This window comes from Jaculus jaculus, chromosome 14, assembly GCF_020740685.1.
Source record: "Jaculus jaculus isolate mJacJac1 chromosome 14, mJacJac1.mat.Y.cur, whole genome shotgun sequence".
NCBI classification, from domain to species: domain Eukaryota; kingdom Metazoa; phylum Chordata; class Mammalia; order Rodentia; family Dipodidae; genus Jaculus; species Jaculus jaculus.
In genome coordinates, this window is record NC_059115.1 from 19237169 (window position 1) to 19263399 (window position 26231).

At 49.5% G+C, this 26231-nt stretch overlaps 1 protein-coding gene across 5 annotated transcripts in view; it reads right to left on the bottom strand.

Annotated features, from left to right (window-relative positions):
- Positions 1–8142: 8142 nt before the first annotated feature.
- Positions 8143–26231, bottom strand: part of Syt3 (synaptotagmin 3) — a 31198-nt gene continuing 13109 nt past the window's right edge. For 3 of the 5 annotated variants that reach the window (XM_045133970.1, XM_045133969.1, XM_045133972.1), the window contains 10 exons: positions 25636–25739; positions 24412–24633; positions 20019–20547; positions 16890–17265; positions 16275–16493; positions 13652–13772; positions 13184–13355; positions 12964–13096; positions 9250–9317; positions 8143–8618 (listed from right to left, as the gene is read on the bottom strand). In XM_045133970.1, coding sequence (XP_044989905.1) covers positions 9252–9317; positions 12964–13096; positions 13184–13355; positions 13652–13772; positions 16275–16493; positions 16890–17265; positions 20019–20547; positions 24412–24562 — 1767 coding nt within the window. In that variant the 5' untranslated portion in view covers positions 24563–24633; positions 25636–25739 and the 3' untranslated portion in view covers positions 8143–8618; positions 9250–9251. Of the gene's footprint in view, positions 8619–9249; positions 9318–12963; positions 13097–13183; positions 13356–13651; positions 13773–16274; positions 16494–16889; positions 17266–20018; positions 20548–24411; positions 24634–25635; positions 25853–26231 lie in introns of those variants that run through there. The other 2 variants (XM_045133971.1, XM_045133973.1) reach the window with 2 other exon arrangements.

The following is a 26231-nucleotide window of genomic DNA, read 5'->3' on the forward strand; positions in this document are numbered from 1 at the left end:
GCATGGAATTCCAAATCTACCTCCGCACTTCAGGGCTGGAACCCAGGATTTACCCAGTGACAGTTCCTTAAACCAGGTGGCTGCAGAACTAAATTACAAGCTTTAATAAAATTCTTAATATGGGCTGGAGAGATGGCTTAGCGGTTAAGCGCTTGCCTGTGAAGCCTATGGACCCCGGTTCAAGGCTCGGTTCCCCAGGTCCCACGTTAGCCAGATGCACAAGGGGGTGCACGTGTCTGGAGTTCGTTTGCAGTGGCTGGAAGCCCTGGTGCGCCCATTCTCTCTCTCTCCCTCTATCTGTCTATCTCTCTGTGTCTGTTGCTCTCAAATAAATAAATAAAAAATGAACAAAAACATATTAAAAAAAAATTCTTAATATATTGGGGGCCATCTATTTAAACTACCACACTCTCTCTCAAATAAAATATTTTTAAAACAATACCTCAGGGCTGGAGAGATAGCTGAGCAGTTAAGGCACTTTCTGCAAAGCCTAACGGCCCAGGTTCTATTCTCTAGTACCCACATAAATCCAGATTCACAAAGTGGTGCATGTGTCTGGAGTTTGTTTGCAGTGTCAAAGGCCCTGGAATGCCCAAATCCATTCTCTCTCTCAAATAAATAAAGATATTTTTAATATTTATTTATTAGAGACAGAGAAACAGAGGGAGGGAATGGGCACGCCAGGGCCTCTAGCCTCTGCAACTGAACCCCAGAGGCAAGCGCCACCTTGTGCATCTGGTATACATGAGTTCTGGAGAATCGAACCAGGATCCTTAGGCTTCACAGACAAGCACCTTAACCGCTAAGACATCTCTCCAGCCCAATAAAAATATTTTTTAAAAATTAGAAATGAGGCAGGTGTGGTGGCTCACGCCTTTAATCCCAGCACTCAGGAGACAGAGGTAGGAGGACCATGGCGAGTTCAAGGCCACCCTGAGACTAAATAGTGAGTTTCAGGTCAGCCTGGGCTAGAGTGAGACCCTACTTCGAAAAACCAAAAAAAAAAAAAAAAAAGAAAAGAAAAGAAAAGAAAAATTTTAAATGCAGGTTGGAGAGATGGCTTAGCAATTACGGCACTTGCCTGCAAAGCCTAAGGACCTGAGTTTGATTCCCCAGTACCCACGTAAAGCCAGATGCACAAAGTGTCCCATGCATCTGGAGTCTATTTGCAGTAGCTAGAGGCCTTGGCGGGCGCAATGTCTCTGTCTCTCTTCTCTCTCTGCTTGTAAATAATTAATAAAAATTACTTTTAAAAATAAAATAAGCCGGGCGAGGTGGCACACGCCTTTAATCCCAGCACTTGGGAGGCAGAGGTAGAAGGATTACTGTGAGTTCGGAGCCACCCAGAGACTACATATTGAGTTCCAGGTCAGCCTGGGCTACAGCGAGACCCTACCTCGAAAACAAAACAAAACAAAAGAATAAATAAAATAAAAATAAAAATCCACATTCTTTGGATGTATTCTACCAGGGATCCAAGTGTGGGAAGAAAGTAGGTCTAGCCAATCAGTTTTTCATCATACCTGGTGTGGTGGTGTGATTCAGGTGTCCCCCATAAACTTAGGTGTTCTGAATGCTAGGTTCCAAGATGATGATTTGGGAATGAACACCTCCTAGAGGTAGTGTATTGTTGGGAATGGGCTTATGGGTGTTATTGCCAGTTTCCCCTTGCCAGTGTTTGGCACATTCTCCTGTTGCTGTTGTTCACCTATGTTGGCCAGGAGGAGATGTCCACCCTCTGCTCATGCCATCGTTTTCCCCTACCAGCATGGAGCTTACCCTCGAGTCTGCAAGCCAAAATAAACCCTTTTCCCACAAGCTGCTCTTGTCCAGGTGATTTCTGCCAGCAACGTGAACCTGACTGCAACACCAGGCTACATTGATTGGTGTAGACATGGACAAGTAATTCAAGTTGGGCCATCGGGAACTAATGTGGGGACTTTGGTCTAAATAGTCAGATCAGAGACACCTTTCTTTGAAGTGGCCAAGATGAAAGCCTGGCTCGTCCAGCCTGAGGGGCAAGACCGCCTGTGAGGCAAGACAAGGTACAGACAGTAGGGCCCAGATGGTGAAAGGGAAATTCTGAAGATTGTTGTCAGTGCCTGGATTTAGCCATGCCTGAAGCTAGTGATGACACAGCCAATAAACTCATGTTGTCAAAAATAAAGGCCTGGAGGCATGGCTTAGTGGTTAAGGCGTTTGCCTGCAAAACCAAAGGACACAGGTTCTATTCCCCAGGTCCAGCCAGATGCACAAGGTGGCACATGTGTCTGGAGTTTGTTTGCAGTGACTGGAGGCTCTACTGTGCCCATTCTCTCTCTCTCCCCATCTTTCTCTATGTCATATAAATAAATAAAAATAAAATATTTTTTAAAATAAAATAATAAAATAAAGTGGTAGCCAGATGTGGCAGCTCACACCTTTAATCCCAACACCCAGGAGGTTGAAACAGGAAGATCATTATGAGCTCAAGGCCAGCCTGGGCTATAGAGTGAGTTCCATGTCAGCCTGGGCTAGAGTGAGACCCTGCCTCAAAAAACAAAAAATAAAATAAAAGAAAAGAAAAGAAAAGAAAAGAAAAGAAAAGAAAGAAAGAGAGATGGTTCAGTGGTTAAGGGCACTTGCTTGCAAAAAGCCACAAAGCCTAGGCTCAATGCCCATGCACATAAAGCCAAATGCACAGAGTAGTGCATATATCTGGAGTGGCAGGATGCCCTACCATGTCCATTCTCTCTCTCAGTCAGCCTCTCTCTCAAATAAATAAATAAGTGGACATAAAATGCTGAATTGGGTATGGTGGCCCATGCCTGCCACTTTAGCATTTAGGGGCTAAGGCAAGAGGATCAAGGCCAGCATGGATTACATGAGACCCTATCTCAAAAACAAAAACAAATAATCAGCTAGAGATAGTGGCTTATTTCTGAGGCAAGCAGATAGCCATAAGTCTGAGGCCAGCCTGGGCTACATAGTAAGCTCCACACAGAGGGAGATCTTGTTTCAAAAGAAAGGATGAGCCAGGTGTGGTAGCGCATTCCTCTAATACCAGCAGATGGGAGGCAGAGGCAGGAGGATTGCCAAGATTCGGAGGCCAGTCTGAGACTACATAGTGAATTCCAGGTCAGCTTGTACTTTGTACTACAGCAAGAACCTACCTCAAAAACAAACAAAAAAAAAAAAAAAAAAACAAAACGGAGAGAAAGGGAGGGAGCAAGGGACATTTCACATATATTTCAGTATGGAGAACCCCTTGAGGCCATTATTATGTTATGTGAAACAACCTAGTACTCAAAAAAAAAAAAAGGGGGGGGGAATACTGTGTGATTCTAGGAGTCTGCTCATATGAGGTACATAGAATAATCAATCCATAGAAAATTTTGCAGAAAGTGGAGCATTGCTTGGTAGGGACTGAGTGGCGAGGAATGAGTCTAGGACTTTTGTTTTGCAAGGTGAGGATACTTTGGAGATAGAGCTGGTTAGAGTTTCTCAACAATGGTGTGGCTGGAGATACGGTCTAGCGGTTAAAGCATTTGCCTGCAAAGCCAAAGGACCCAGGTTCAATTCCCAGGACCCACATAAACCAGATGCACATGCGCCTGGAGTTCATTTGCAGTGGCTGGAGGCCCTGGCGTGCCCATTCTCTATCTGTCTCTGTTCTATCTCTCTCTTCTCTCAAATAAATAAAACATTTTTTTAAAGTAGTTGTACTCAATACTTTGGTCCATGTAGATATAATCTTTCTAAGTGTATTTTGCAGTTATTTAAAATTTTTAAGCACCAATTTAAATACATATGTTTAAAATACATATTTATTTTTGTTTTGTTTATTTGGAGTAGGGTCTCGTTCTAGCTCAAGCTGACCTGGAACTCACTCTGTAACTATTGCACCAATTTTAAGTTTAGTATCAATGAGTGTTTCATTTTTCATACAGGGTCTCATTATGAAGCCCAGGTGAGTCTGGAACTTGAGATCCTCCTGCCTCAGCCTCCCAAGTGCCAGGATGATAGGTGTGCAACACTAGACCCAGCTCCTGTTCACTGAGTTCTGAGAAGTGTATACAGTGGTATGCACCACCACACACAAAGCAGACAACAGTCCATCATTCCAGAAGATTCTCTGATGGCCATCTACAGTTAACACTGATCCTGACCCTTGCTCACCACTGTCCCAGGCCTGACTTTTGTTCCCGCCAGTTTTTTTTTTTTTAATTTTTATTTATTTGCAAGAAGAGAGAGGAGAAGAAAGAAAGAGAAAGAGAGAGAGAAACTGGGCACTCCAGGGCCTATACGACTGCAAAGGAACTCCAGACTCATAAACCACTTTGTGTATCTGGCTTTATTTATGTGGGCACTGAGGAATTGAACCCAGGCTGTCAGGCTTTGCAAGCAAGTGCCTTAACTGCTGAGCCATCTCCCCAGCCCTAGTACACCCATTCACTCTCTCATCCTTTCTCTCCCTTCTGTTTGGAAATAAGTATATTAAGAGTTAAAAAATTAAACAAAATAAAAATAAAAAATTAATCCAGGCATGGTGGTGCATGCTTTTAATCCCAGCATTTGGGAGGCAGAGGCAGAAGGATCACTGTGAGTTCAAGGCCACCCTGAGGCTATGTAGCGAATTTCAGGTCAGCCTGGGCTAGAGTGAGATCCTACCTTGGATTAAAAAAAAAATTGGTACTGTTTCTAAAGGTGGGGTCATGGTAATTCCCAAGACACACTCCATGCCTTCACCTTCACAACAGGGACCAGGACCCTTTGAAGATGTAATTAAGATTGGAGTCTTCAAATGACATCATTCTGGCTTTAAACTGGTCACCATATCCAATGGCAAGTGTCCTTATAAAAAACAAGTGGGTACAAGAAACAATGCTATGAGGACAGAAATAGGTGGCAGTAGTGTATCTATCAGCCAAGGAATGCCAGGGTTGCCCACAACTGCCAGACATCAGGCGAGAAGCTTAGGGTAAACCCTCCCTCAGAGCCTCCAACTTCTAGTCCTGGGGGAGAATCAATTTCCAGTGCTCACAGTCCATTCTGAATCAAGGTGTTAAGGCAGTCTGAGCCAACAATGCAATGGTTGCCCATTTCCGGTGGTAGGCGAACTTTTAGAAATGGCATTCATAAGAATGCAGGCATGAACTAACACCAAGAAGCCCGTGGTAGAATGTGAGGCATCTATCTTGAGGGAGCGGCCCTGGCCACTGCTTTACAGTTCTTTCAGGACTGTCAGTCAAGGGAACCCCCTATGTTCCTGACTAAGGAATGCCATAGGGCTGGGGAGATAGCTCAGGTGTTAAAGGCATTTGCTTGCAAAGCCTAATAAGCCTAATGGCCTGGGTTTGATTTCCCAGTACCCACATAAAGACAGATACACAAAATGGTGCATGCGTCTGGAGATCATTTGCAATGGCAGGAGATGCACCTATACTCACTCCCTTTCTGTCTGCCTCTTTTTCTCTGTCTCAAATAACTAAAATGGTTTTTTTTAAATTTTTTAAAATATTTATTTATTTCAGAGAGAGAAAGAAGATAGAGAGAAAATGGGCACGCCAGGGCCTCCAGCCACCGCAAACTCCAGACTCCTGTGTCACTATGCATCTGGCTTATATGGGTTCTGGGAGAGTTGAACCTGGGTCCTTAGGCTTCACAAGCAATCACCTTAACTGTTAAACCATATCTTCTGCCCCCTATTTAAAAAAAAAACAAAAAAAACTTTTATTTATTTGCAAACAGAGAGAGATAAAAAGAAGAGAGGTTGAGAAAATGGGTCCACCAGGTCATCCAGCCACTGCAAACAAACTCCAGCTGCATGCACCACTTTGTATATCTGGCTTCATGTGGGTACATGGGAATTGAACCCCAGTTGTTAGGCTTTGCAGGCAAACACCTTAACTGCTGAGTCATCTCTCTAGCTCAGGCTGACCTGAAATTTACTATGTAGTCTGAGGGTGGCCTTGAACTCACGATCCTCCTACCTCTGCCTCCTGAGTGCTGGAATTAAAGGCGTGTGCCACCACGCCTGGCTCATAAAAAATATTTTTAATAAAAGAATGACATAAATTCAAGAAGATGGATTGAACATTGGTACAAGAAGGTATGACGTCCCCAGGGGGTCTGGACCAATGGCTGGGAGATGGGCGTGGGAAGAAGACTCAGAGGGTGGTCGCAAAGATAACCATCCAAGGCCCGCAGGGCTTTGGCCTGAGGGAGGTAGGATCTTCATTTTTGTTTCCTTAGAAATAAACTGCTCCAAGGTCAGTATCAGCAGGCCCTAAGTGAATCTTCTTAATGTCTACCACACTTCTTCACTGGCAAAGTCCACAGCCCACAACAGAGAGCAAAAGCAACAGGGACCCACTTTCTCAGAATGCAACTCAGGCTCTCCATGGGCCAAAGTCTAGCAGAAGAGAATCTAGAATTGTTATGGGGACAGAACAGATGACTACATAAAGGGAGGTCACATAGCATGCTCTAATGCTGTTGCGTGAGGACACGGAGCCTGGTGTGCTGCAGACAATCTGAACTCCGAAGTGGAAGGCCCAAATCCAGCTTGGGAAATGCTGACTCAGTGCCAGATGTTGCCAAGCAGTTGAACTAACGCCAGGCCAGCCTGTCTTTGCAGTATTTGTTATTAGGAACAAGAGAAATTGCCGTCAATCTCTGACAGTTGGTAATTCTGCTTTTTTTATTTAAATATTTTATTTCCTTGAGAGAGAGAGATAAAAAGAGGCTGGGGGCATGGGGGAGAATGGGTGCACCTGGGCCTCTAGCCACTACAAACAAACTCCAGATGCATGTGCCACCTTATGCATCTGTCTTATGTGGGTACTGGGGAATCAAACGTGAGTCCTTAGGTTTCACAGGCAAATGCCTTAACCACTAAACCATATTTCCAGCCCCTTTTTAAAAATTTGTTAAAAAATATTTTATTTATTTATCTGCAAGCAGAGAGAGAGAGAGAGAGAGAGAGAAGACAGACAGAATGGGCACACCAGCCACTGCAAACAAACTCCAGATGCATGTGCCTCTTTCTGCATCTGGCTTTACGTGGGTATTGGGGAATCAAATCTGGGTCCTTAGCCTTTGCAGGCAAGAGCCTTAATGGCTGAGCCACCTCTCCAGCCCTTAAATATTTTATTTATTTGCAAGGAGAGAGAGAGAGAGAGAGAGAGGAAGAGAGAAAAAGAATGGACATGCCAGGGCATAGTGCCACTGCAAACAAACTCCAGATGCATATACCACTTTTTTTTGCATCCACCTTTATGTGGGTACTGGGGAATAGAATCCCAGGTCACCAGGCTTTGCAGGCAAGTGCCTTAACTGCTAAGTCTCAAGACCACCTCCCACCTATTTTAGCTGAAAGTAACAGAACAGATACAGCATAAGCCTAGAGTCCCAGGTGGCCATCTCATGACCACTGTATGACCTGCTTGAGAACAAAGTCAGCCGAAAGAAAAGTGGGCTGGCACACCTTTAATCCCAGCACTTGGGAGGCAGAGGTAGGAGGATCACCATGAGTTTAAGGTCAGCATGGGACAACAGAGTCAGTTCCAGGTCAGCTTGGGCTAGGATGAGACCTTACCTCGAAAAAAAAAACAAAATAGAACAAAAAAGAAAGAAAGGAAGAGGAGAAAGAGAGAGAGAAAAGTGGAAGTGAAAGGGTTACTAAAACACCTGGATCCAGCCATGCCTGAAGTGCTTTTGTGCCCTTCAGGTACAGACTGCTTCCAATGCTGCACATGGCTTTTTGTTGCAGTTTGTGTCCTATTTTATTTATGAGGGAGAGAGAGAGGAAGGGAGGGAGGGAGAGAGGGAAGGAAGGAGGGAGGATGGGTGTGCCAGGGTCTCTAGCCACTGCAAACAAACTCCAGACATGCATCTGGCTTACGTGGGATCTGGAGAATTGAACCTGAACTTGCATCCTTAGGTTTTGCAGGCAAGCACCTTAACCTCCAAGCCATCTCTCCAGCCTGAAGTTTGTGTCCTATAATCACATTTGTCCCAGCAAATGGAAGTTTTAGAAACTTAAGGTCCAGAGAGGTCATTCAGTGGCCCAGCCATCGAATGAAACACATACTGGTGGGAACATACACCAGCATGTTCCAACACACTTCCCAGTACCAGGGAGGACAGGAGCCCCAGGAGGAGTGAGACCCACGGCTGTGTTTATTCTGGCAAAGACAGCAGCAGCAGAGCGGGGGATTGGCCAGACGCAGATGGGTGAACAGAGAGGGCAGACCCCAGTGGGTGTGCCTCAGGGAGGAGGGACACTGGACATTCATGGTGAGAACACAGGGCAGGACAAGACTCCAGACAACAGCGAAGAGAACAGACAGACAGAGGGTTGGGGACAGGGGTCCCCCAGACATGCATGGCCCCTTGCCTCAAGGGGGGGCCCAAGGGAAAAAAGACAGACAATGGGGGCAAAAGCCCCCACCCTGAAACAGGGAGCTGGGCCCACCATCCTCCCAGCCTCACGCCTCTGGAGAGTGAGGGGCAGGCCCAGGCTGTCCTGGGCCAGCAGCTCGGACGTTATGGCTTCGAGGAGATGAGTTCACGGTCCGGGCAAGAGGGGATGGGGTCCTGAGGGTGCCTGGCTGGATCCCGGGCTTAGGCCAGACCTGCATAATGGGTGTATGGGGAGAGGAAAGAGCCTGAACGAGCAAGGTCACGGGCTCTGCTACACCCAGGAATGGAAAAGACGCTGCTGTGCTGGGACTGCCTCCCTGACACCCCGGGGTCCAGCCCAGCCCTCCTTCCCCTGAGACCCAGGACTTTAGAGCTCAGCCCTTCCTTCTCACACCAAGGGATCCAGATCCCTGTCCTCTTCCCTCAGACCTAGGGGTCCAGACCCCAGCCCTCCTCCTTCAGACCCTGGATCCAGACCCCAGCCCTCCTCCCTCAGACCCGGGATCCAGACCCCAGCCCTCCTCCCTCAGACCCGGGATCCGGACCCCAGCCCTCCTCCCTCAGACCCGGGATCCGCACCCCAGCCCTCCTCCCTCAGACCCGGGATCCGGACCCCAGCCCTCCTCCCTCAGACCCGGGATCCGGACCCCAGCCCTCCTCCCTCAGACCCGGGATCCGCACCCCAGCCCTCCTCCCTCAGACCCGGGATCCGGACCCCAGCCCTCCTCCCTCAGACCCGGGATCCGGACCCCAGCCCTCCTCCCTCAGACCCGGGATCCGGACCCCAGCCCTCCTCCCTCCGACGGGGCTGCAGGTGCGCCCTCGCTCTAGCCGCAGTCTTACCCTCACTCTGAATTCTCTTTCTCTGAGAGTCCTTTGCTGTCTTTTCTAAAGCTGGTCAGAGTCTTCTCCTGGAGGGGAAATTCAGGATCAGGAGTTGGGAACCAAAGCAGAGCCACCACCATAAACCACAAGGAAAACCGTCAGTCCTGCCCCACCCCTTACACTCAGCTCCAAGATGGGGCTCATGGCATTACAATCCTATCCCACCAATGCAGAAACTGCGGCTCAAAACACAAATCCTTGCGGGACAAACGTGACAACCACTACACTACAGAAACTTGTGAAACCAAATCCTTGAGAACCTGAGAAAAGACAAGGCCACGGGGCAGGGCGCCAGGGCAGGTCCTGCCAGCCTCAGCCGGTTGAGACTTCATCCTGGAGCACTGGATGCCATAGAGAGCTGTGAGCAGGTGAGGGGCAGGGGCAGCTCTGGGTGGGCACAGACCTTCTGTGGGCTGAAACTGTGGAGCATTGCCAGGCCTCTGCCAGCAACATCTTAACATTTTCATGGGTCTCTGCCATGAAGCGCTGTCTAGCATGGATTGTGGCTCACTGGAAGCTTCCAAAGAAATTGTGGAATGGGTGAGGGCATTGGAAGAGTACACGCCCCAGCTGTGTTGGGGGGAAGAAGACGGGAGGACAGCTTCCATTCTAGTACATTACAACCCTGCCTTTCTTTTTTTTATTTGTTTGTTTGTTTTGTTTTGAGGTAGGGTTTCACTGTGGCTCAGGCTGACCTGAAATTCACTATGTAGTTTCGGGCTGGCCTCAAACTCATAGTGATCCTCCTACCTCTGCTGCGATTAAAAGTGGGCACTGGGCTGGAGAGATGGCTTAACGGTTAAGCACTTGCCTGTGAAGCCTAAGAACCCCAGTTCGAGGCTGGATTCCCCAGGACCCACGTTAGCCAGATGCACAAGGGGGCGCACACATCTGGAGTTCGTTTGCAGTGGCTGGAAGCCCTGGAGCACCCTTCTCTCTCTTTCTCTGCCTCTTTCTCTCTCTCTCTCTCTCTCTCTGTCACTCTCAAATAAATAAATAAAAGTGAACAAAAAAAAATTTTTTTTTAAAGTGGGCACTACCACACCCAGTCCAGTCTTGCCTTTTTACATCTGAACTCTTGGAGCTCTGGGTCCATCTCCACAGAGAAAGGCCTCCTGTGGAGGTTGGGAATCTGATGGACGAGAATTCACCCAGAGCCATATTTGAGGTGCACCCTTGTCATGTAAATATTTCCTTCTAATTGAAACATTCCCTCCTAGGGGAAGGGAGGCTCACAGGACCCAAGAAGCTAAGGGAACTTTACAAGACTCAAAAAGCACAAGAGGGCTGGAGAGATGGCTCAGCTGTTAAAGGTGCTTGCTTGCTTGCCAAGCCTGAAAGTCCAGCGACCTGAGTTCTATTCCCTGGTATCCACATAAAGACGGATGCACAAAATGGTGCATGCATCTGGAGTTCGTTTGCAGTGGCAGGAGGCCCTGGTGCGCCCATACTCGCTCTTGTCTGCTTCTTTCGCTGTCTCTTTCTCTCAGATAAATAAAATATTTAAAAGAAAAAAAGCTGAAGAGGGCTGGAGAGATGGCTTATCAGTCAAGGCACTTGCCTGCAAAGCCAAAAGACCCAGGTTCCATTCCCCGGGACCCACATAAGCCAGATGCACAAGACAGCACATGTGTCTGGAGTTTATCTGGAGTTTATATGCAGTGGCTAGAGGCCCTGGCTTGCCCATTCTCAGTCTCTCTGTCTGCCTCTCTCTCTCTTAAATAAATAAATAAGTAAATAAATCAATAAAATATTTTAAAAAACAGAGGAAAAAGCACAAGAAACTGACAAGAGTCAAGAAGGTCAGAAAGTTGCAAGAGTCACAAGGCCTGTCTCCAAGGTTACAAAAGCAGTCACTTATGGGAGAGGAAACTCTTTTATGGAGCTGCCTGCAATTTGCGCAGGGGACTCCAGGAATGCAGCTTTTGTGAGTGCTGAGGAGGGCTTTCTGGCAACGCAGCTGCCCCAGCCACCCACACTCCTCTAAGTAATCCCAAGAAACTCACTAGTTCACCAAGCCAGACCTGGGTGGGACTGCTTTTTGGATCTATTGTTGGTGCTGTGTCTGGATGGAGTGAATAGATGTCTGCTCATGTCTCCAGGAAAATCACACAACAGCTCCAAACTCATAATCAAGATAAAGAATATCTTGCCGGGTGTGATGGTGCATGCCTTTGATCCCAGCACTCTGTGAGTTTGAAGCCAGCCTGAGACTACACAGTGAATTCCATGTCAGCCTGGGCTAGAGCAGACTCTATCTCAAAAAAAAAAAAAAAAAAGGATAAAGAATTTATTAATGCAGTATCTATAAAAGGTGAGAATCCCAAACAATCCATGTTGAAGAAGTTACCAACTTTTAAAAATACACACACACGTGTGCACACATGCACACACACACACACACACACACATATTTATGAGAGAGGGAAGGAGGGGGGCTGGAGAAATGGCTTAGTGGTTGAGGTGCTTGCCTGCAAAGCCAAAGGACCATGGCTTGATTCCCCAGGACCCACATAAGCCAGATGTACAAGGTGGCACATGTGTTTGGAGTTTGTTTGCAGTGGCTAGAGACCCTGGTATGCCCATTCTCTCTCTACATCTGCCTCTCTCTCTCTCTTAAATAAATAAAAATAGTAAAAAATATAAAAAAAAAAAGAAAGAGGGAAAAAAAAAGGGAGGGAGAAAATGGGCATATGCCAGGGCCTCTGGCCACTATAAATAAACTAGATACATGCGCCACCTTGTACGTATGGCCTTATGTGGGTACTGAGGAAGTGAACCTGGGTTGTCAGGCTTTGCAGGCAAGAGCCTTAACTGTTGAGCCATCTCGCCAACCATTTTTTGTTTTTCCAACTTTTAAATAAATGCCACATAAGAGGGACAGGGGTTGTTGGTCCAAAGGCAAAGATGCACCTTTATATACCAGATTTTATGCTCATGGGTTCAGTTCCAGGTAGGATCACATTCTGAAGTCCAAGCTGACCCAGAACTCACTATGTAGCCCAGGCTGACTTTGAACTCAAGACAATCCTCCTTCCTCAGCCTCCCCAGCTCCCAAGAGCTCAGCCCCAATGGAACTTCCTCCAGAGGCCTTCCAGGGCCCATGCAGATACCCTCTACCTCCCATCCTCTCATTTCTCACACCACGACCCCCAGACAAAAAATAAACACCATTGTCTCTACGAGTCCTGTCTGATGACATTTCCTGTTCTCTTGTATTTTGCCTTTATGGTTGCTATTGTTTGTGGTGTTAGGGACCAAACTTTGCACACCACAAGCATGTGTTCAATCACTGAGCTACCCCGCAACACACATCTAGTATTTTCCTATTCACGAAAAAATCTTCTTGCTTCCCACCCACTGCACACGATCTACTCATTTTCACACTTTACTGTGAGAAAAAAAATGAATAAATAAAACCTGCTTCCTTCTATCTATCACCCAGTTTCACCAGCTGGCCATTGATAGAACTCTGAATGCACTGGATTCTCACCTGGGTCCTAACTGTAGTTGCTATTCACAGCTTGGTACCCCCGCAGAGAAAATGGAGGCACAGGGAGGTTAAGTGACTTGCCCTAGGTCACACAGCAGTCCGTAGCAGGCATTGGAACCCAGGCCATGTGACTTCCAGCAAATTCCAAACACTCAAGTGCATCTGTGTCCCCAACTCACCTCCACTAACTGGTGCCAGTGCTCCACAGGCTTGCGCGGGTTAGCAAGCATCTCAGCCCAGTGTTCCCGGCCATGCGGGTCCGCAGCCTCGGGGCCAACTCGGCACACGCCAATCACTTCATTGTGCCCAATGCTGGGGGATGGGGAGGCGATTATGACGGAGGTGGGGGAAGGTGGTAGTTTTCATTCCACCTCACCCCACCTCAACTGTACCCCTCACCAATCGTAGTCCACCACTGCGATGCTGAGCCCCACATTCTCCACACTCTCAGGGGCCACGTCGAACACCAGGGCCTCGTTGTACGTGGGGTTCAGCGTGTTCTTTTTGATGGAGGTTTTCCGCTTCTTCAGACGCCGCCCCTCACTAATGAGAGAGGCCTTCACGTAGGGGTCTGTGCAGAAAACCCAGGGAACTAAACAGTGGCTTCTTCCCTCAGACCCAGGAGTCCAGACCCCAGCCCTCATCTCTCAGACCCAGGGGGCCAGTCCCCTGCCCTCTTTCCTCAGACCCAAAAACCCAGTCCCTGATCCACCCTCAGATCCAGGAGTCCAGTCCCTCATCCTCCCTCAGATCCAGGAGTCCAGTCCCTCATCCTCCCTCAGATCCAGGAGTCCAGTCCCTCATCCTCCCTCAGATCCAGGAGTCCAGGCCCTGCCTCCTCCCTCATGCTGCTTTCCTGGGATTCACCTGAGAAGCCTGTGAGGTCCATCGCTTTGAGGTTAGAGGCTTTGATGATGGTCACGGTGAGGCGCCCAGCCGTGGGGAGGTAGCACAGTGAGAAATTGAGCTCCCCAAGATCTGCCTTTTCCTGCAGTGGGGGCAGAGGTCAGTGGAGGTCAGCAAAGCTGGGTCCATCTTTCCCTACTGGTCTTTCCAGCCCCAGCTTCCTCCCTGACACCACCACTGCCCCTCTCCCATGAACTTAGCAGTCTGACTTTGGGCCACCAGCAAAGCCTGTTCTGTGGAGAAGATGGGCAGAGATGAGAGCAAGAGCCTCAGACAGGAAGAGAGAGAGAGAGGCAGAGACCCAGAGAGAGGACACAGTCCACAGAAGGACGTGCTGAGGAGGAAGCACTCGCATTCCGAGAGGGGTGAATGTGGTTCCTGGCTGCAGACAGAGGAAGGCTGTGGCCAAGACAGGGACATCCACAGGATGAGTTCCACAAGCTGAGTGAGCCACCTGGACAGCACATGACAGGATGGAAGAGAAGCCCTCAGAGCAGCCATCCTGGAAAGCACAGGCCGCCCTCCCAGAGCAGAATGAAACATCCAGGGAGACATGCTGCTCCGTTTCAGACACCCAGCGATGGAGCAGTGGCCAGAGCCCGAGGGGATCTGGGTCAGCTGGGCCCTCAGCCTCCCACCTACTCTGACGTGGCCCTGCTTGGGCTGTCTCACCGACCTTGGGGCCTTTGCCCACTTCATTCCCTGTGCTCAGAATAGCCCTTTCTCCACATCCCTATCATCTCTTAACCTTTCAAGCCTTGGCTTTGTGGCCACCAACTCCCACAAGTTCCTGTGTCCTCTACAGCCCTGTACGTTCTCTGAGCACTCGCCCCTAATGCCCACTGCATATGATGACACAGACATGAGTTACTGCAGACCATCTGATTGAAGGAATGGGCGAATGACTGAGTGAACGAAAACCTCATGTGGTGTGATGAGAGGAAGTGAGAGAGGCAGACAGAAGAAGGGACATGAGATGGATCTAAGAGAGGACTCTCTCACTGGACATCTGTGGTGGTGGAAGAGCATGGGGAAGGTGACAGACTCCTGGAATGGAAGCCCCTAGATCCCAGAGACTGGGCTTGGGGGACCAGCAAGACCTTGTTAGAGGACTTAAAAGATTGCTCAGTGGCTAAAGGTACTTGCTTGCAAAGCCTACTGGCCAGGGTTCAATTCTCCAGTACCCACATAAATCCAGATGCACAAAGTGATGCAAGCATCTGGAGTTCATTTGCAGTGGTGAGAGGCCCTGGTATGCCCATTCTGTCTGTCTGTATGTTAGATGACCCCCTCATTGCAAGTAAATAAGTTTTAAAAAGTCTTGTTAGGACCCTCATAATAGGAGGAAAAGATGATGATATCAAAATTAAAGAGACACTAATTGAGAGGGGGAGGGGATATGGTGAAGGGTAGAGTTGTGGGGGGGGGAGTCAGTGAAGGAAAGGAATTATCATGGTTTATTGTCTATAATTATGAAAGAAATCAATAAAAATGTTTTTTTTTTTAAAAGACCTTGTTAGAGTCCACATTCAATTATCTGCTTCCTGACCAGATGGGGAAACTGAAGCTCTGAGCGTTCCTCTTCTGATATGAAGACTGACTCATCTACACCCTAGCTTCCCCAGACTTCCAAAAAATGGGAACTGATGGGTAATTGTGGATGGGAATTGGTAAGGGCTGGGGGTTGGGATATGAGACATGGGGGCTCGAGATCTCCAGACGCCTTTGTCAGGCCTGAAAGTGGGGCTGTGGCTGAGGTATGGATCATGAGGGGTCTCAGAGCAGGAGTTATAAATTGGGGAGTTGGGGTAATGTAGGCCCCTTTTTCAATTTTAGAGAGAGAAAGATATGGAGAGTCAGAGAGGGACAGAGAATTGGCATGCCAGGGCCTCAGCTACTGAAATTGAACTCTAGATGCTTACGCCACCTAGTGGGCATATGTGACCTTATGCATGCCTCACCTTTGTGCATCTGGCTTACATGAGACCTGGAGAGTCGAACATCGGTCCTTGGGCTTTGCAGGCAAGCACCTTAACAACTAAGCCATCTCTCCACCACCCCCCCTTTTTTTAGGCCTTTTTACAGGGGAACTCTGGGAATTCCAGTGTGTCATAGGCCTTGAGCCAGGGGTGGGGGTAAGTGATGAAAAGATATAAAGACACAATATGAAAGTGTTTGAAGATCAGGAGTTTTAAACAGAGTCAGTGATTAGAAAGGGGTGTGGCTTTGGGACATCTGGAAATGAAAGCCAGGAGGGAGACTGGAAGGGAAAGAAGTGGGGAAAACCAGGAGTTGGGGTGAAAAGGCAGAGACCACAAGGTGTAGGGTTCAGGTCATCAGATGTCTGGGGAGGGGCCTGCAGTTGGGGGGCTGTACTCCACACCTGCTGCCACTGCTTGATGAAGCTGGAGAGGGAAGAACCCCCACCATATATTTTTCCCATATGTACCCCATCTCCATAGATGGCTCACCAAATCCAGGGCCTGGTAGATCAGTGCCAGGGCAAGAAAGATGCCAACCAGGGGTGTTGGGGCTTGGGGAGAGGAAGGTGGGTGCAGGGGCAGGTAGGGGAAGGACCACTGACCGAGCCACCCTCCACGATGTCCCTCCACAGTGGGCGGTCAGGGGGCTGCTCGGCCAGCTCCAGCAGGTTGTCCAGAACCACCTGGCCAATGAGGTCGTGCCGCGAGAAGCGGTCGAAGTCATAGACACTGAAGTGCAGCTTGCGCTGGGCCAGCTCAGCCAGGGGCACTGGGAACTGGAACGTCTCATTGAAGACGGGGTTCAGGGTCTTCCTGTGCACCTGCAGGGGAGGGGGAGGTATGGATAGTATGCCCCTTATTCCCTATTCCCAGAACCAGTAGTCCTTGCCCATTGGCCGCAGCCCTTTCCCCTCAGATTCAGGGGTCCAGGCCCTGGCCTTCCAGACACAGGGGTCCAGATTCCATCTCTCTCCTTCAGACCCAGTCACTCAGACTATTCTCCTTCAGACCTAAGTAGCTAGGCTCTGCTCATGCACTCAGAGCTGCTCACACCTCCCTCCCTCAGATCTGATCACCCAGGCCATTACACTCTTCCTTCAGTCCCAGTCACCTAGACCCTAGTCCTCTTCCCTCAGACTCAGTCACTGGGTCCTTTTCCTCCCTCAGACCCAGGCACCCAGGTCAATGCCCTCTCTGTTTGCTCCCACCCTGCTGACCTTGGTCTGGAACTTCTTCTTACGGTCCGGCAGCAGGTAGATCTTTACATAGGGGTCTGAGAAGCCATTAGAGTCCTTGGCTGGGAGGTCCAGGGCTTGTAGGATCCGTACCACGAGCTGGTCCGAGCCATAGAGGTACCGCAGGGCAAAGCTGATTCGGCCACATGGTGCCCCTGCGTCCCCAGAGCCTCCTCCACCTCGCCGGCCTCCAGGCCCAGTGCCCTGGTACAGCTCCGGCTTGATCTGCCCAATGAGCTTGGCCTTCTCCTCACCACCCGGCAGAGGTAATGGCAGGGCAGGTGGCCGCTCCTCACTGCTGGGGTCGGCTTGGGTGGTCAGAGTCTGCTGCGTGAGGGGCCGGGGCAGGGCTGGGTACCTGTGCATGGGAAGGAGACCAAAGTGAGGCTTAGAAGTTTGTATGGAAAGCTGGAGAGATTGCTCAGTGGTTTAAGTGCTTGCCTGAAAAGCCTAATACCTGGGTTTGATTCCCCTGTACCCACGTAAAACAAGACACACAAAGTGGTGTATGCATCTGGAGTTTGTTTGCAGTGTCTAGAGGCCCTGGTGTGCCCATTCTTTCCCTCTCAATCATTAATTAATTAACTAATTTGATAGAAGTTTGGATGGAGATCCATCCACTCCCTGTCAGTAGCCTCTAGTCCCATCTTTTGTTAGCTATGTGACCTTGACCTAGCCACCTGTGCTGGATTTTTTTTTTTCTTGCATATATATGGGGGGGTGTGGCATGCATGCATGCATGTGGGTGTGCATGTATGTTGTGGGTGCATGTGTACATAAGTGTACATGTGTGGAAGCCAAAAGTCAACATTGGGTGTCTTCCTCAGCTACTCACCACCTTCATTTTGGGAGGTATAGTATGTGTGGCATGTGTGTACATGTGCGTGTCTATATAGATGTATATGCCCATACGTGAACACACATATGGAGAGCATAGGAGGACATCAGGTGCCTTCCTCCATTGCTCTTCTGCCTTATTTCCCCAAGACACTCTCACTACAAGAGCTCCATGCGTTTCAGTTAGACTGATTGACTGGTAAACCCCAGTGACCCTTGTTTCTATCTCCCTCAGGTGGGTGTGGCCATAGCCAGCTTTTTACTCAGGCGCATGCAGAGGGTTGAACTTGGGATCTCATGCTTTTGAAGAAAGCACTCTTAACTCCTCAGTCCCTTCACCTTATTCACTGAGACATCATCTCTCACTGAACCTGGGGCTCACTGATTCAGCTAGTCCAGCTAGCCAGCAAGTGCTGGGGATCCCGTCTCCACTTCCCAGCTCTGCGGTTATAGGCGGATGTCACACCCTGACTGGCATTTTATGAGAGTGCTGGGGATCAAACTTGGATCACCATGCTTGTGTGGCAAGGACTTTCTATGCTAAGCCATCTCCCCAGCCCCACTGTGCTTTCTGAGCTTCTGCTCGCTCATCTGTGTCAGGGGGATTGTTTGTGTTTCTATACTAGCTCCAGCCAGACCTGTGGGATACTTTTTTGGTGGCCAGAGTGACTTCCCGGTCCCCAAAGGCCCCACAGCCCTCTTTTGCCAATCCCTGCATCTCTCCAGCCTACCCAAGGTTCTCCATCACCAGTGCTCTGTCCTTAGCAGATGCTGTCCTGGGCTCCTGGCCTCCAGCTCTTCCTCCCATCCTTGTCTAGATGGCCTCAGAGCGGGCTGTGCTCCTCCTCCGCTCACAGCCCTGCCATTACTATCTAGTTTCCTCAGAACAAAGCCACAGCTTTTCCCACCAGCTACACCAAGCCTTGCCTGGTCTGGCATATGCACCCACATCATGTCCGAAACACGGTTTTCAGATTTAATCTGGTGCCTCAATGATCTCTAGCCTTCCCCACCATGGACTTGGGTTCCATCTCCTCTCACCCTTCCTTCAGCCTGAAATGCCTGGGTCATCCCCTGCCTCTCAACCAAGGCCCATCAGCCAAGGAACCTGTACATCCAGGAAGTCCTCAGCCTCTGTCCAACCTGGGTGTGCAGTTTCCCTGGGGACCTTGGTGCTCCCCGAACTGCATTTCTGTCTCCCTAGCCTATTTCCCATGGACTCTGAAGGTCCCAAAGGTGGAGCCCGGGGGATGGCATGCAGCTCTGACCCAGTTGATACTAGCATCTCAAAGTACTTACTTAAAGTGAGGAATAAGACCAATGGGCAATCAAACTGCAGGTTCACACTACAAAGGCCAGCCTAGAGTGAAGGGGATCACTGCCTGTATATCACAGACTTGGGGACCCCTTATTCATTCTCCTCTACTTTCCTGACCATGCATTACCACCTGCCCCCACGCACACTAAGGACTGAAGCCCAGGCCTACTGAAGGGAAGGCTACACTAACAATCTACCTCTGAGCCACGGCCCCAGCCCTCACTGTGGATTCTAGACAGAAGCTCTACTGCTGAGCCACATGCCCTAGCCCCTAACTGTGGGTTCTAAGCAGAGTCGCTGCTTTTTAGCCATGTCCCATTGCTCTCTTTGTGCTTCTTACTTTGAGGCAGCATGTCACTAAGTTTCTCAGGCTGGCCTTCAACTTTTGATCCCATGTCAGCTTCCCATGCTAAGGTGACACTGGGCCTAGCTTCTGGCTTTTGATTCTTGTCCTCTAGTTCCTCTGTACCTGAACCCAGGAACCCATGTTTCCAGTTCCCCTCCTCCTTTGCTTCAATAAATCTAGGTCTCCAGTTCTATAACCCCTCAGATCAAGAAATATGGGGTTCAGCCTCCTTCCCCAGGATTCTGGAGTCAGTACCCTAATCTTTGTGCCAACATAGGCCTCAGAAGAGCCATACATGGGCTGGAGAGATGGCTTAGCAGTTAAGCGCTTGCCTGTGAAGCCTAAGGACCCCGGTTCGAGGCTCGGTTCCCCAGGTCCCACGTTAGCCAGATGCACAAGGGGGCGCACGCGTCTGGAGTTCATTTGCAGAGGCTGGAAGCCCTGGCGTGCCCATTCTCTCTCTCTCCCTCTATCTGTCTTTCTCTCTGTGTCTGTCGCTCTCAAATAAATAAATAAATAAATAAATAAAAGAAGAGCCATACATGTAAAAGAAAAACATAATATGTTCACAGTGAGCCGCCCCCCCCCCCAATCCAGTAGAATCTCTCACCTGGTAGCGGGTGCTAGGCTTGTGACCTGCTGATGAGACTGGGCACTGGGTAAGCCCCCACTACTGGGCGGCAGAAGGAGCAGGCCAGAGCCTGCTCCACCCTCAGATGGAAGCTCAGGGGATGTCTGGCTTGGTTTGACCCCAGCCACTACGACAGCAGCTGCTGCAGCCTCTGGATATGAGTCCATGTCCAAGTACGAAGGTTCCGGTGGCTCTGAGCCCCCCAGGCTGCCCGGCTCCAGCAGCTCCGCGAAGGGTGGATGGTGAGCTGTGTGCACATGGTGGTGGGGACCCCCTAGCAGAGGATGGCCACCCAGGCCAGCCCCTAGGTGGTGCCCACCACCACCTACCAGGCCTGCCAGCCCAACCCCAGGAGCTAGGTCTTTGCGCAGAGGGCCGCCGCCCACTGCTGAGCCTCCTTTGTCCCTCCAGGGCACCCAGCACAACTTCCAGGACACGAAGAGAGAGACACCCAAGAGGACAATGCCACAGAACGTCACGATGACCGACAGCAGGCTCACGGAAATGTCTGGAAAGAATGAGAGAAGTCAAGGGCTAGGAAAGGTGACAGAGCATCTACCTAGTGCTGTCCCGAGAATATCTGCATGCACTGTCCTAAGCACTTTGCATACATGACTGAATTTGAACTCCGTACTCCTTGGAGGGACGTGACTCTATATAGCTTTTGTTGTTGTGTTTTTCAAGGTAGGGTCTTGCTGTAGCCCAGGATGACCTGGAATTCACTATGTAGTCTCTGGATGGCCTTGAACTCACAGCGATTCTCCTGCCTCTGCCTCCCAAGTGATGAGATTAAAGTCTATATGGCTATTTTTTTAATTTTACTTTATTTATTTGAGAGAGAGAGAGAGAGAAGGAAAGAAAGAAGCAGATTTATAGAGAGAGAATGGGTGTGCCAGGGCCTCTAGCCATTGCAAATGAACTCCAGATTCATGTAGCACCTTGTGTGTCTGGCTTATGTGGGTAGTGGGGAACTTAACCTGGATTCTTAGGCTTTGCAGGCAAGTGCCTTCACTGCTAAGCCATCTCTTCAGCCCCTATATAGTTATTTTAAAGAGGCTACAGAGTTCATATTATGCTCTGGTGGTGAAAAATGACAAGTGAGTCCTGAAGACTGGTTCAGTTTTGTTCTCTTCATTTCTGGCTCACATCATTCCTCTATAACAGGACACCTTGGAAGTAGGACCAAGACCCTGGCTTTGAAATGATCCAGGTAAATCTTGCTGTGGGCCTTGAGAATCTCCCTTAACCTCTCTGAGGCTTACATTTTGCACTGGCCAAATGGGATTAATCAGCTCTGTTCTTTATTAAACCAGCATACAGACGGCAAATGACAGGTAGAATACAGCAGCAAACATTTGTTGAGGGTTGACAATATACCAAACACCTCAGGGCACCCACATGAGGTTGACAACATTACCACTTTCCACAAGAAGCTGAGGTCCAAAGACCCATAATGATGGGCCCCAAGTCCCTCAGAATGTGATACGTGTCATAATATACAGTTTTCACCATCATGGTCTATCACACAATGCTACTCAATGGATGGCGACCCCAGTGGTACTTCCTATTTGGATCATCAGTACTATGGCCACTCTTGTAGCTTCTGAGCGCCAGTGCTACGCTGTCAGGTCTGCATATAACCGCCCAGCATAGCCCACTCCTTCCAATCAAAGTTTATAGTTTGTTCAGTAGTTGGTACCAGGAATGGGGTTTTATGGAAATGACTCTCCGGAGTGTGAGATCCCTGGGTCTGGAGGTAGAAGTAGGGTAAGTCCTGTTCCATTCATCTGGAGGAGGACTATGGTGGAGGTGCGGGTAGCTTGGCCTTTGCCAGCAGGCACAGTGGAGTGTAACCACTGTGTTCAGGGGACATGCAGCAGGAAGGGGACACTTCTGCCTAGTTAAATGACAACGGTATGTGATATTAATTCCCATGCCACTGTGTAACTAACCTACATTCAATGTATCCCATCTCCTGGATGGGAAGTTTGCGGCTATCAAAGAGAGAAAGTGAGCCTGCAGGGCCATGCCCCAGCCACAGGCAAGAAGAACTTGAGCTTTCTCCTGCCCCTTCCCTTGGTGTACTTCTGTCAAAGTGCTGAGAGTCATAGTGGCTGCTGGAAGCCAAAACCCAGGATTTTACCAGCTTACTAGACATAAGAGAGTCATCAGGGAAAGGTGTTCATGATGAAGGAAAATGACCAGATACTTCCCTTGTTGCCAATTAAATGGGACCTCATACGGATGAAACCCTGAGTCTTCCAAGCCTGCCAGGTTCCTTATTCCTGTCTGCATGGTCAAGAAAGTTCAGGGCCTGACAGCCACATGACTATACAGCAAAAGATCCACTCTTCTCACAGCTACATCAGCCCCTGGGCAGGAAGTTGTCAGAATAAATAGAGAGATGAGGGTTCCAAGCCCTTGAGCTGTCCTGCCTGATAAGTGTCTTGGGTCATATTGGGCAGTCTATGACAGCACTGTGACTTATGTTGGGAGCTGTGGCTGTCAGTTTATGAGCTGAGAGAGCAGAAGAGTAAGCCTGACCACACAGACAGTCGGCCACCTCTATGTGTAATGTTTAGTCTTCATTGTCAACTTGCCCAGATTTAGAATCACTTAGGAGCTCAGTATAGTGGTTTATGCCTGTCATTGTAACACTTGAGAGGCTGAGGCAGGAGGATTTCCATGGGTAGTTGGAGACCATCCTGGGTTTCAGAGTGAGACCCTGTCTCAAAAAAAAAAAAATTAAAAATAAAAAGAATCACCTAGCAGACCCATGCACACCTGTGAGTGTATGAGGGTGTTTCCAGAAGATTAAAAGAGAGAGAAGCCCCACCCTGAATGTAGTCAGTATCCTCGCATGGGCTGAGGACCTAGATGGAATAAAAGAGGAAAAAGAGGTATGGAGAGATGGCTTAGTGGTTAAAGCACTTGCCTGTGAAGCCTAAGGACCCAGGTTCAACTCTCCAGATCCCACGTAAGCCACATGCACAAAGTTGATGCATGTGCAAGGTTGTGCATACATACAAGGTGGTGCACACATCTGGAGTTCAACTTCAGTGGCTGGAGGCCCTGGTGTGCCAATTCTCTCTCTCTTTTTCTGTCTCACATAAAAAAGCAATTTTTTTTTATAATTTATTTGAGAGAGACAGACACAGAGAGAAAGACAGATAGAGGGAGAGAGAGAGAATGGGCGCGCCAGGGCTTCCAGCCTCTGCAAACGAACTCCAGATGCGTGCGCCCCCTTGTGCGTCTGGCTAACGAGGGACCTGGGGAAGCGAGCCTCGAACCGGGGTCCTTAGGCTTCACAGGCAAGCGCTTAACAGCTAAGCCATCTCTCCAGCCCCAAAAAACAATTTTTTAAAGAGGAAAAAGAGCCAGGCATGGTGGTACACACTTTTAATCACAGCCTGGGGAAGTAGAGATAGGAGGATCACTGTGAGTTTGAGGTTGCCATGAGACTATAGAGGGAGTTCCAGGTCAACTTGGGCTACAGTGAAACCCCAACTTGAGGACACAAAAAGGAGGGAAAAGGAGGAAGCCAGCAAGTGCTGGCACTCCCCTTTCTCTGATCCTGGTCCACTGTAACGTGAGCTGCTCTGATCTGCCCTGCCATGATAGACTGCCACTTCTGAAACCATGGCAAAATAGATCCTTCCTCCTTTAAGTTGTTTCTGTCAGGTACTGTTGTCTCCATGATGCGAATGCTATGAATATATTATGTGACCAAACTATATCAAAAATCTTGGGCACAAAGGCTCAGGAGAGCTTCCTTGGTTGGGGGAATTAAACATGCCTATGTGACAGCCCTGGGAGACAGCCACTAGTGGTCACACCCTAGAGTCTGCTGGACTTTGCCTCTGTTCTTAGCTTGGTCTAGTCCATAGCCTTTTGTTGTAATAAATTCTTACATAGCCAGGTATGGCATCACACACCTGTAACCCCAGCACTTGGGAGGCTGAGGCAGGAGGATTGCGAGGAGCTTGAGGCCAGGCTGGGCTACATGGGATCTTGCCTGATCTCCCATTTCTACCAAAAAGAAGAAGGAGGAGGAGGAAGAAGCAGAAGAGGAGGAGGGGCAGCAGAAAGAAAAAAATTCACAAAGATACCTGAAGGAGATCATTGTTGACTATAAGGAAGGGGATACCCACAAGGCAAAACTCAAAAGGTCAGGGTCAGGTGACCAGAACACACAGCTCTCTCTCCTTAGCTTAGCAGTGTGAGGACAGGTTAACAGCAGACATGATGGAGGCAAGACTTTCAGTGGGAATAGACATAAAAGGCATAGAAAACTGAGCAGAGCTGCTCTAAACTTCCCAAAGTCTTGACTGTGGTGGATGAGGGGCTTGCTACAACAGCTGGGGGTTCTGACCTGCGTCTGGACCCCGGGGGTAGCCTCGGATTCGCAGTTCATTGAACTCCTGGCACCTGTCGTTGGTATCGGCATCTCGGACCCGCGCACAGAGGTCGGAGACCAGAATAAGAGCCCGCCGACAGAGATCATCCTCGTAGTCTCCAGACATGGTGGCCACGTGGTCCTGCACTTGGGAGGAGTGGGCAATGACATATATAGGGAAGGGAACAGGTGGGGATACTGGGCAGGTGCGGAGGTAAGGGAGAGGGGAAGCGAGAGAAGCATTGGTAAGAAGAGGTCCTAGAGGAGGGATAGATGATGGTAAGGGATTCCAAGGGACAGGTGTTAGGGTGACTACAAGATCAAACAGGTCAAAGAATAAACACCAAGATGCAGGACACTCTCAGACTGTGAGGAACACTTTAGAAGAAACAGCTGGAGGACAATGCTGCAAGGCAATGGGAAAGGCGACAGTCAGGGCAGATGGCCTGACTCAAAGGATGAGATGAAGCCAGTCACTGGCTTTGGGCAGTCAAGATGGGGAGGAGAAAAACATTTGGGACAGGTGGAACAGCATGAGCAGGGAGCTCAGGCTAAGCAAGCAGCTGGAGAGTCAGAGAAAGAAGAAAGGGCTAGGCTGAGATGGATAGAATGGACCGTGGAGAGAGAGAGAGAGAGAAAAGATAGAGAGAGAGATAGAAAGATGGGGGGGATCAGTTGAGGGAGAGATGAGAGGAGAGACAGAAAGAGCGAAGTGAGGACCAGAGCCAGGGAAAAAAATGAACAGAAAGAAACAGTCAAGCACAGATTCTGGATGGAGAGTGACAAAAAGCAAACCAGCTTGACTTCATTAGGGCCAACATGGTGCACAGAAAGAAGTGAATGAACAGGGCCAGGCAGGAGTGCAGGCAGAAGAAATATCTTCCAAAAAGAGAGGCGGTGCAGAGGTACAGGACAGACAGACAATGGCTCAAGATCACAGATGGACAGAAGGGAGAAAAGAGACAGATAAGACACTGGGGTCCAGATGGGCAGGTGGGTTGGGGGAAGAAATGAGAGGGGGACAGGTTTGAGGCGGATGGGAGAGGAGACTTAAACACACAGTCTGGAGCCTGACATTAGATATGGGTGGGAAAGGGGACACGGAGGGAAGGAATGAGGGACGGAGAGGTCAGGGCTCGAGGAGGGACAGGTGAAGTGGGGTGCTGCAGAAGCCTCTCAGTCAGGCATGGCTAGACTCACCCTCGCTTATCCCTGCCTTGTCCGGGGTGGCAGCCAAGGCGGCGGGGGGCGGTAGCCCATGGGGATTGCAGGGTTGGACAAACGGCTGCGGACCGGTCCCCAAGCTTGCCAGATTGAGAAGGTTGGGGGGGGGGTGGAGAGAGGGTGTTTTATCTGGGTGCCGAGGTCATGAGAAAAACTCAGCCTAAACCATGCATCATGCCTTACTCGAGCTAGCTGTGCGACCCCCGGGGGGGGTCCATCCCCCCCTCCCACCTCCGCCCCCCAGTAGCCAGTTAAACGCCTGGGGACTACAACTCCCAGCAAGCATTCCTCTTGCACCTCTATGGCTTCATGGCCCGAAGCTGCAAGGCCTGCTGGGAGTTGAAGTCCTTAATGCCTCAGAGCTGCAGAGGATGGGAATTTTTTTTGGGGGGGGGGGTGGTAAAAATGCCAGGGTCCCAAGACGCTGCAGGGGAGAGAAACAATGTGCAGGACCTGGAAAGGTCAGACTATCCTAAGCATTCAGGGCCGTGGAATGGGTCACAGATCCCCACGCTCTAGGGATGGATGAGAGGTGAGGTACACCCAAGTGTTTCGGGGACCCCCCTCCCAAT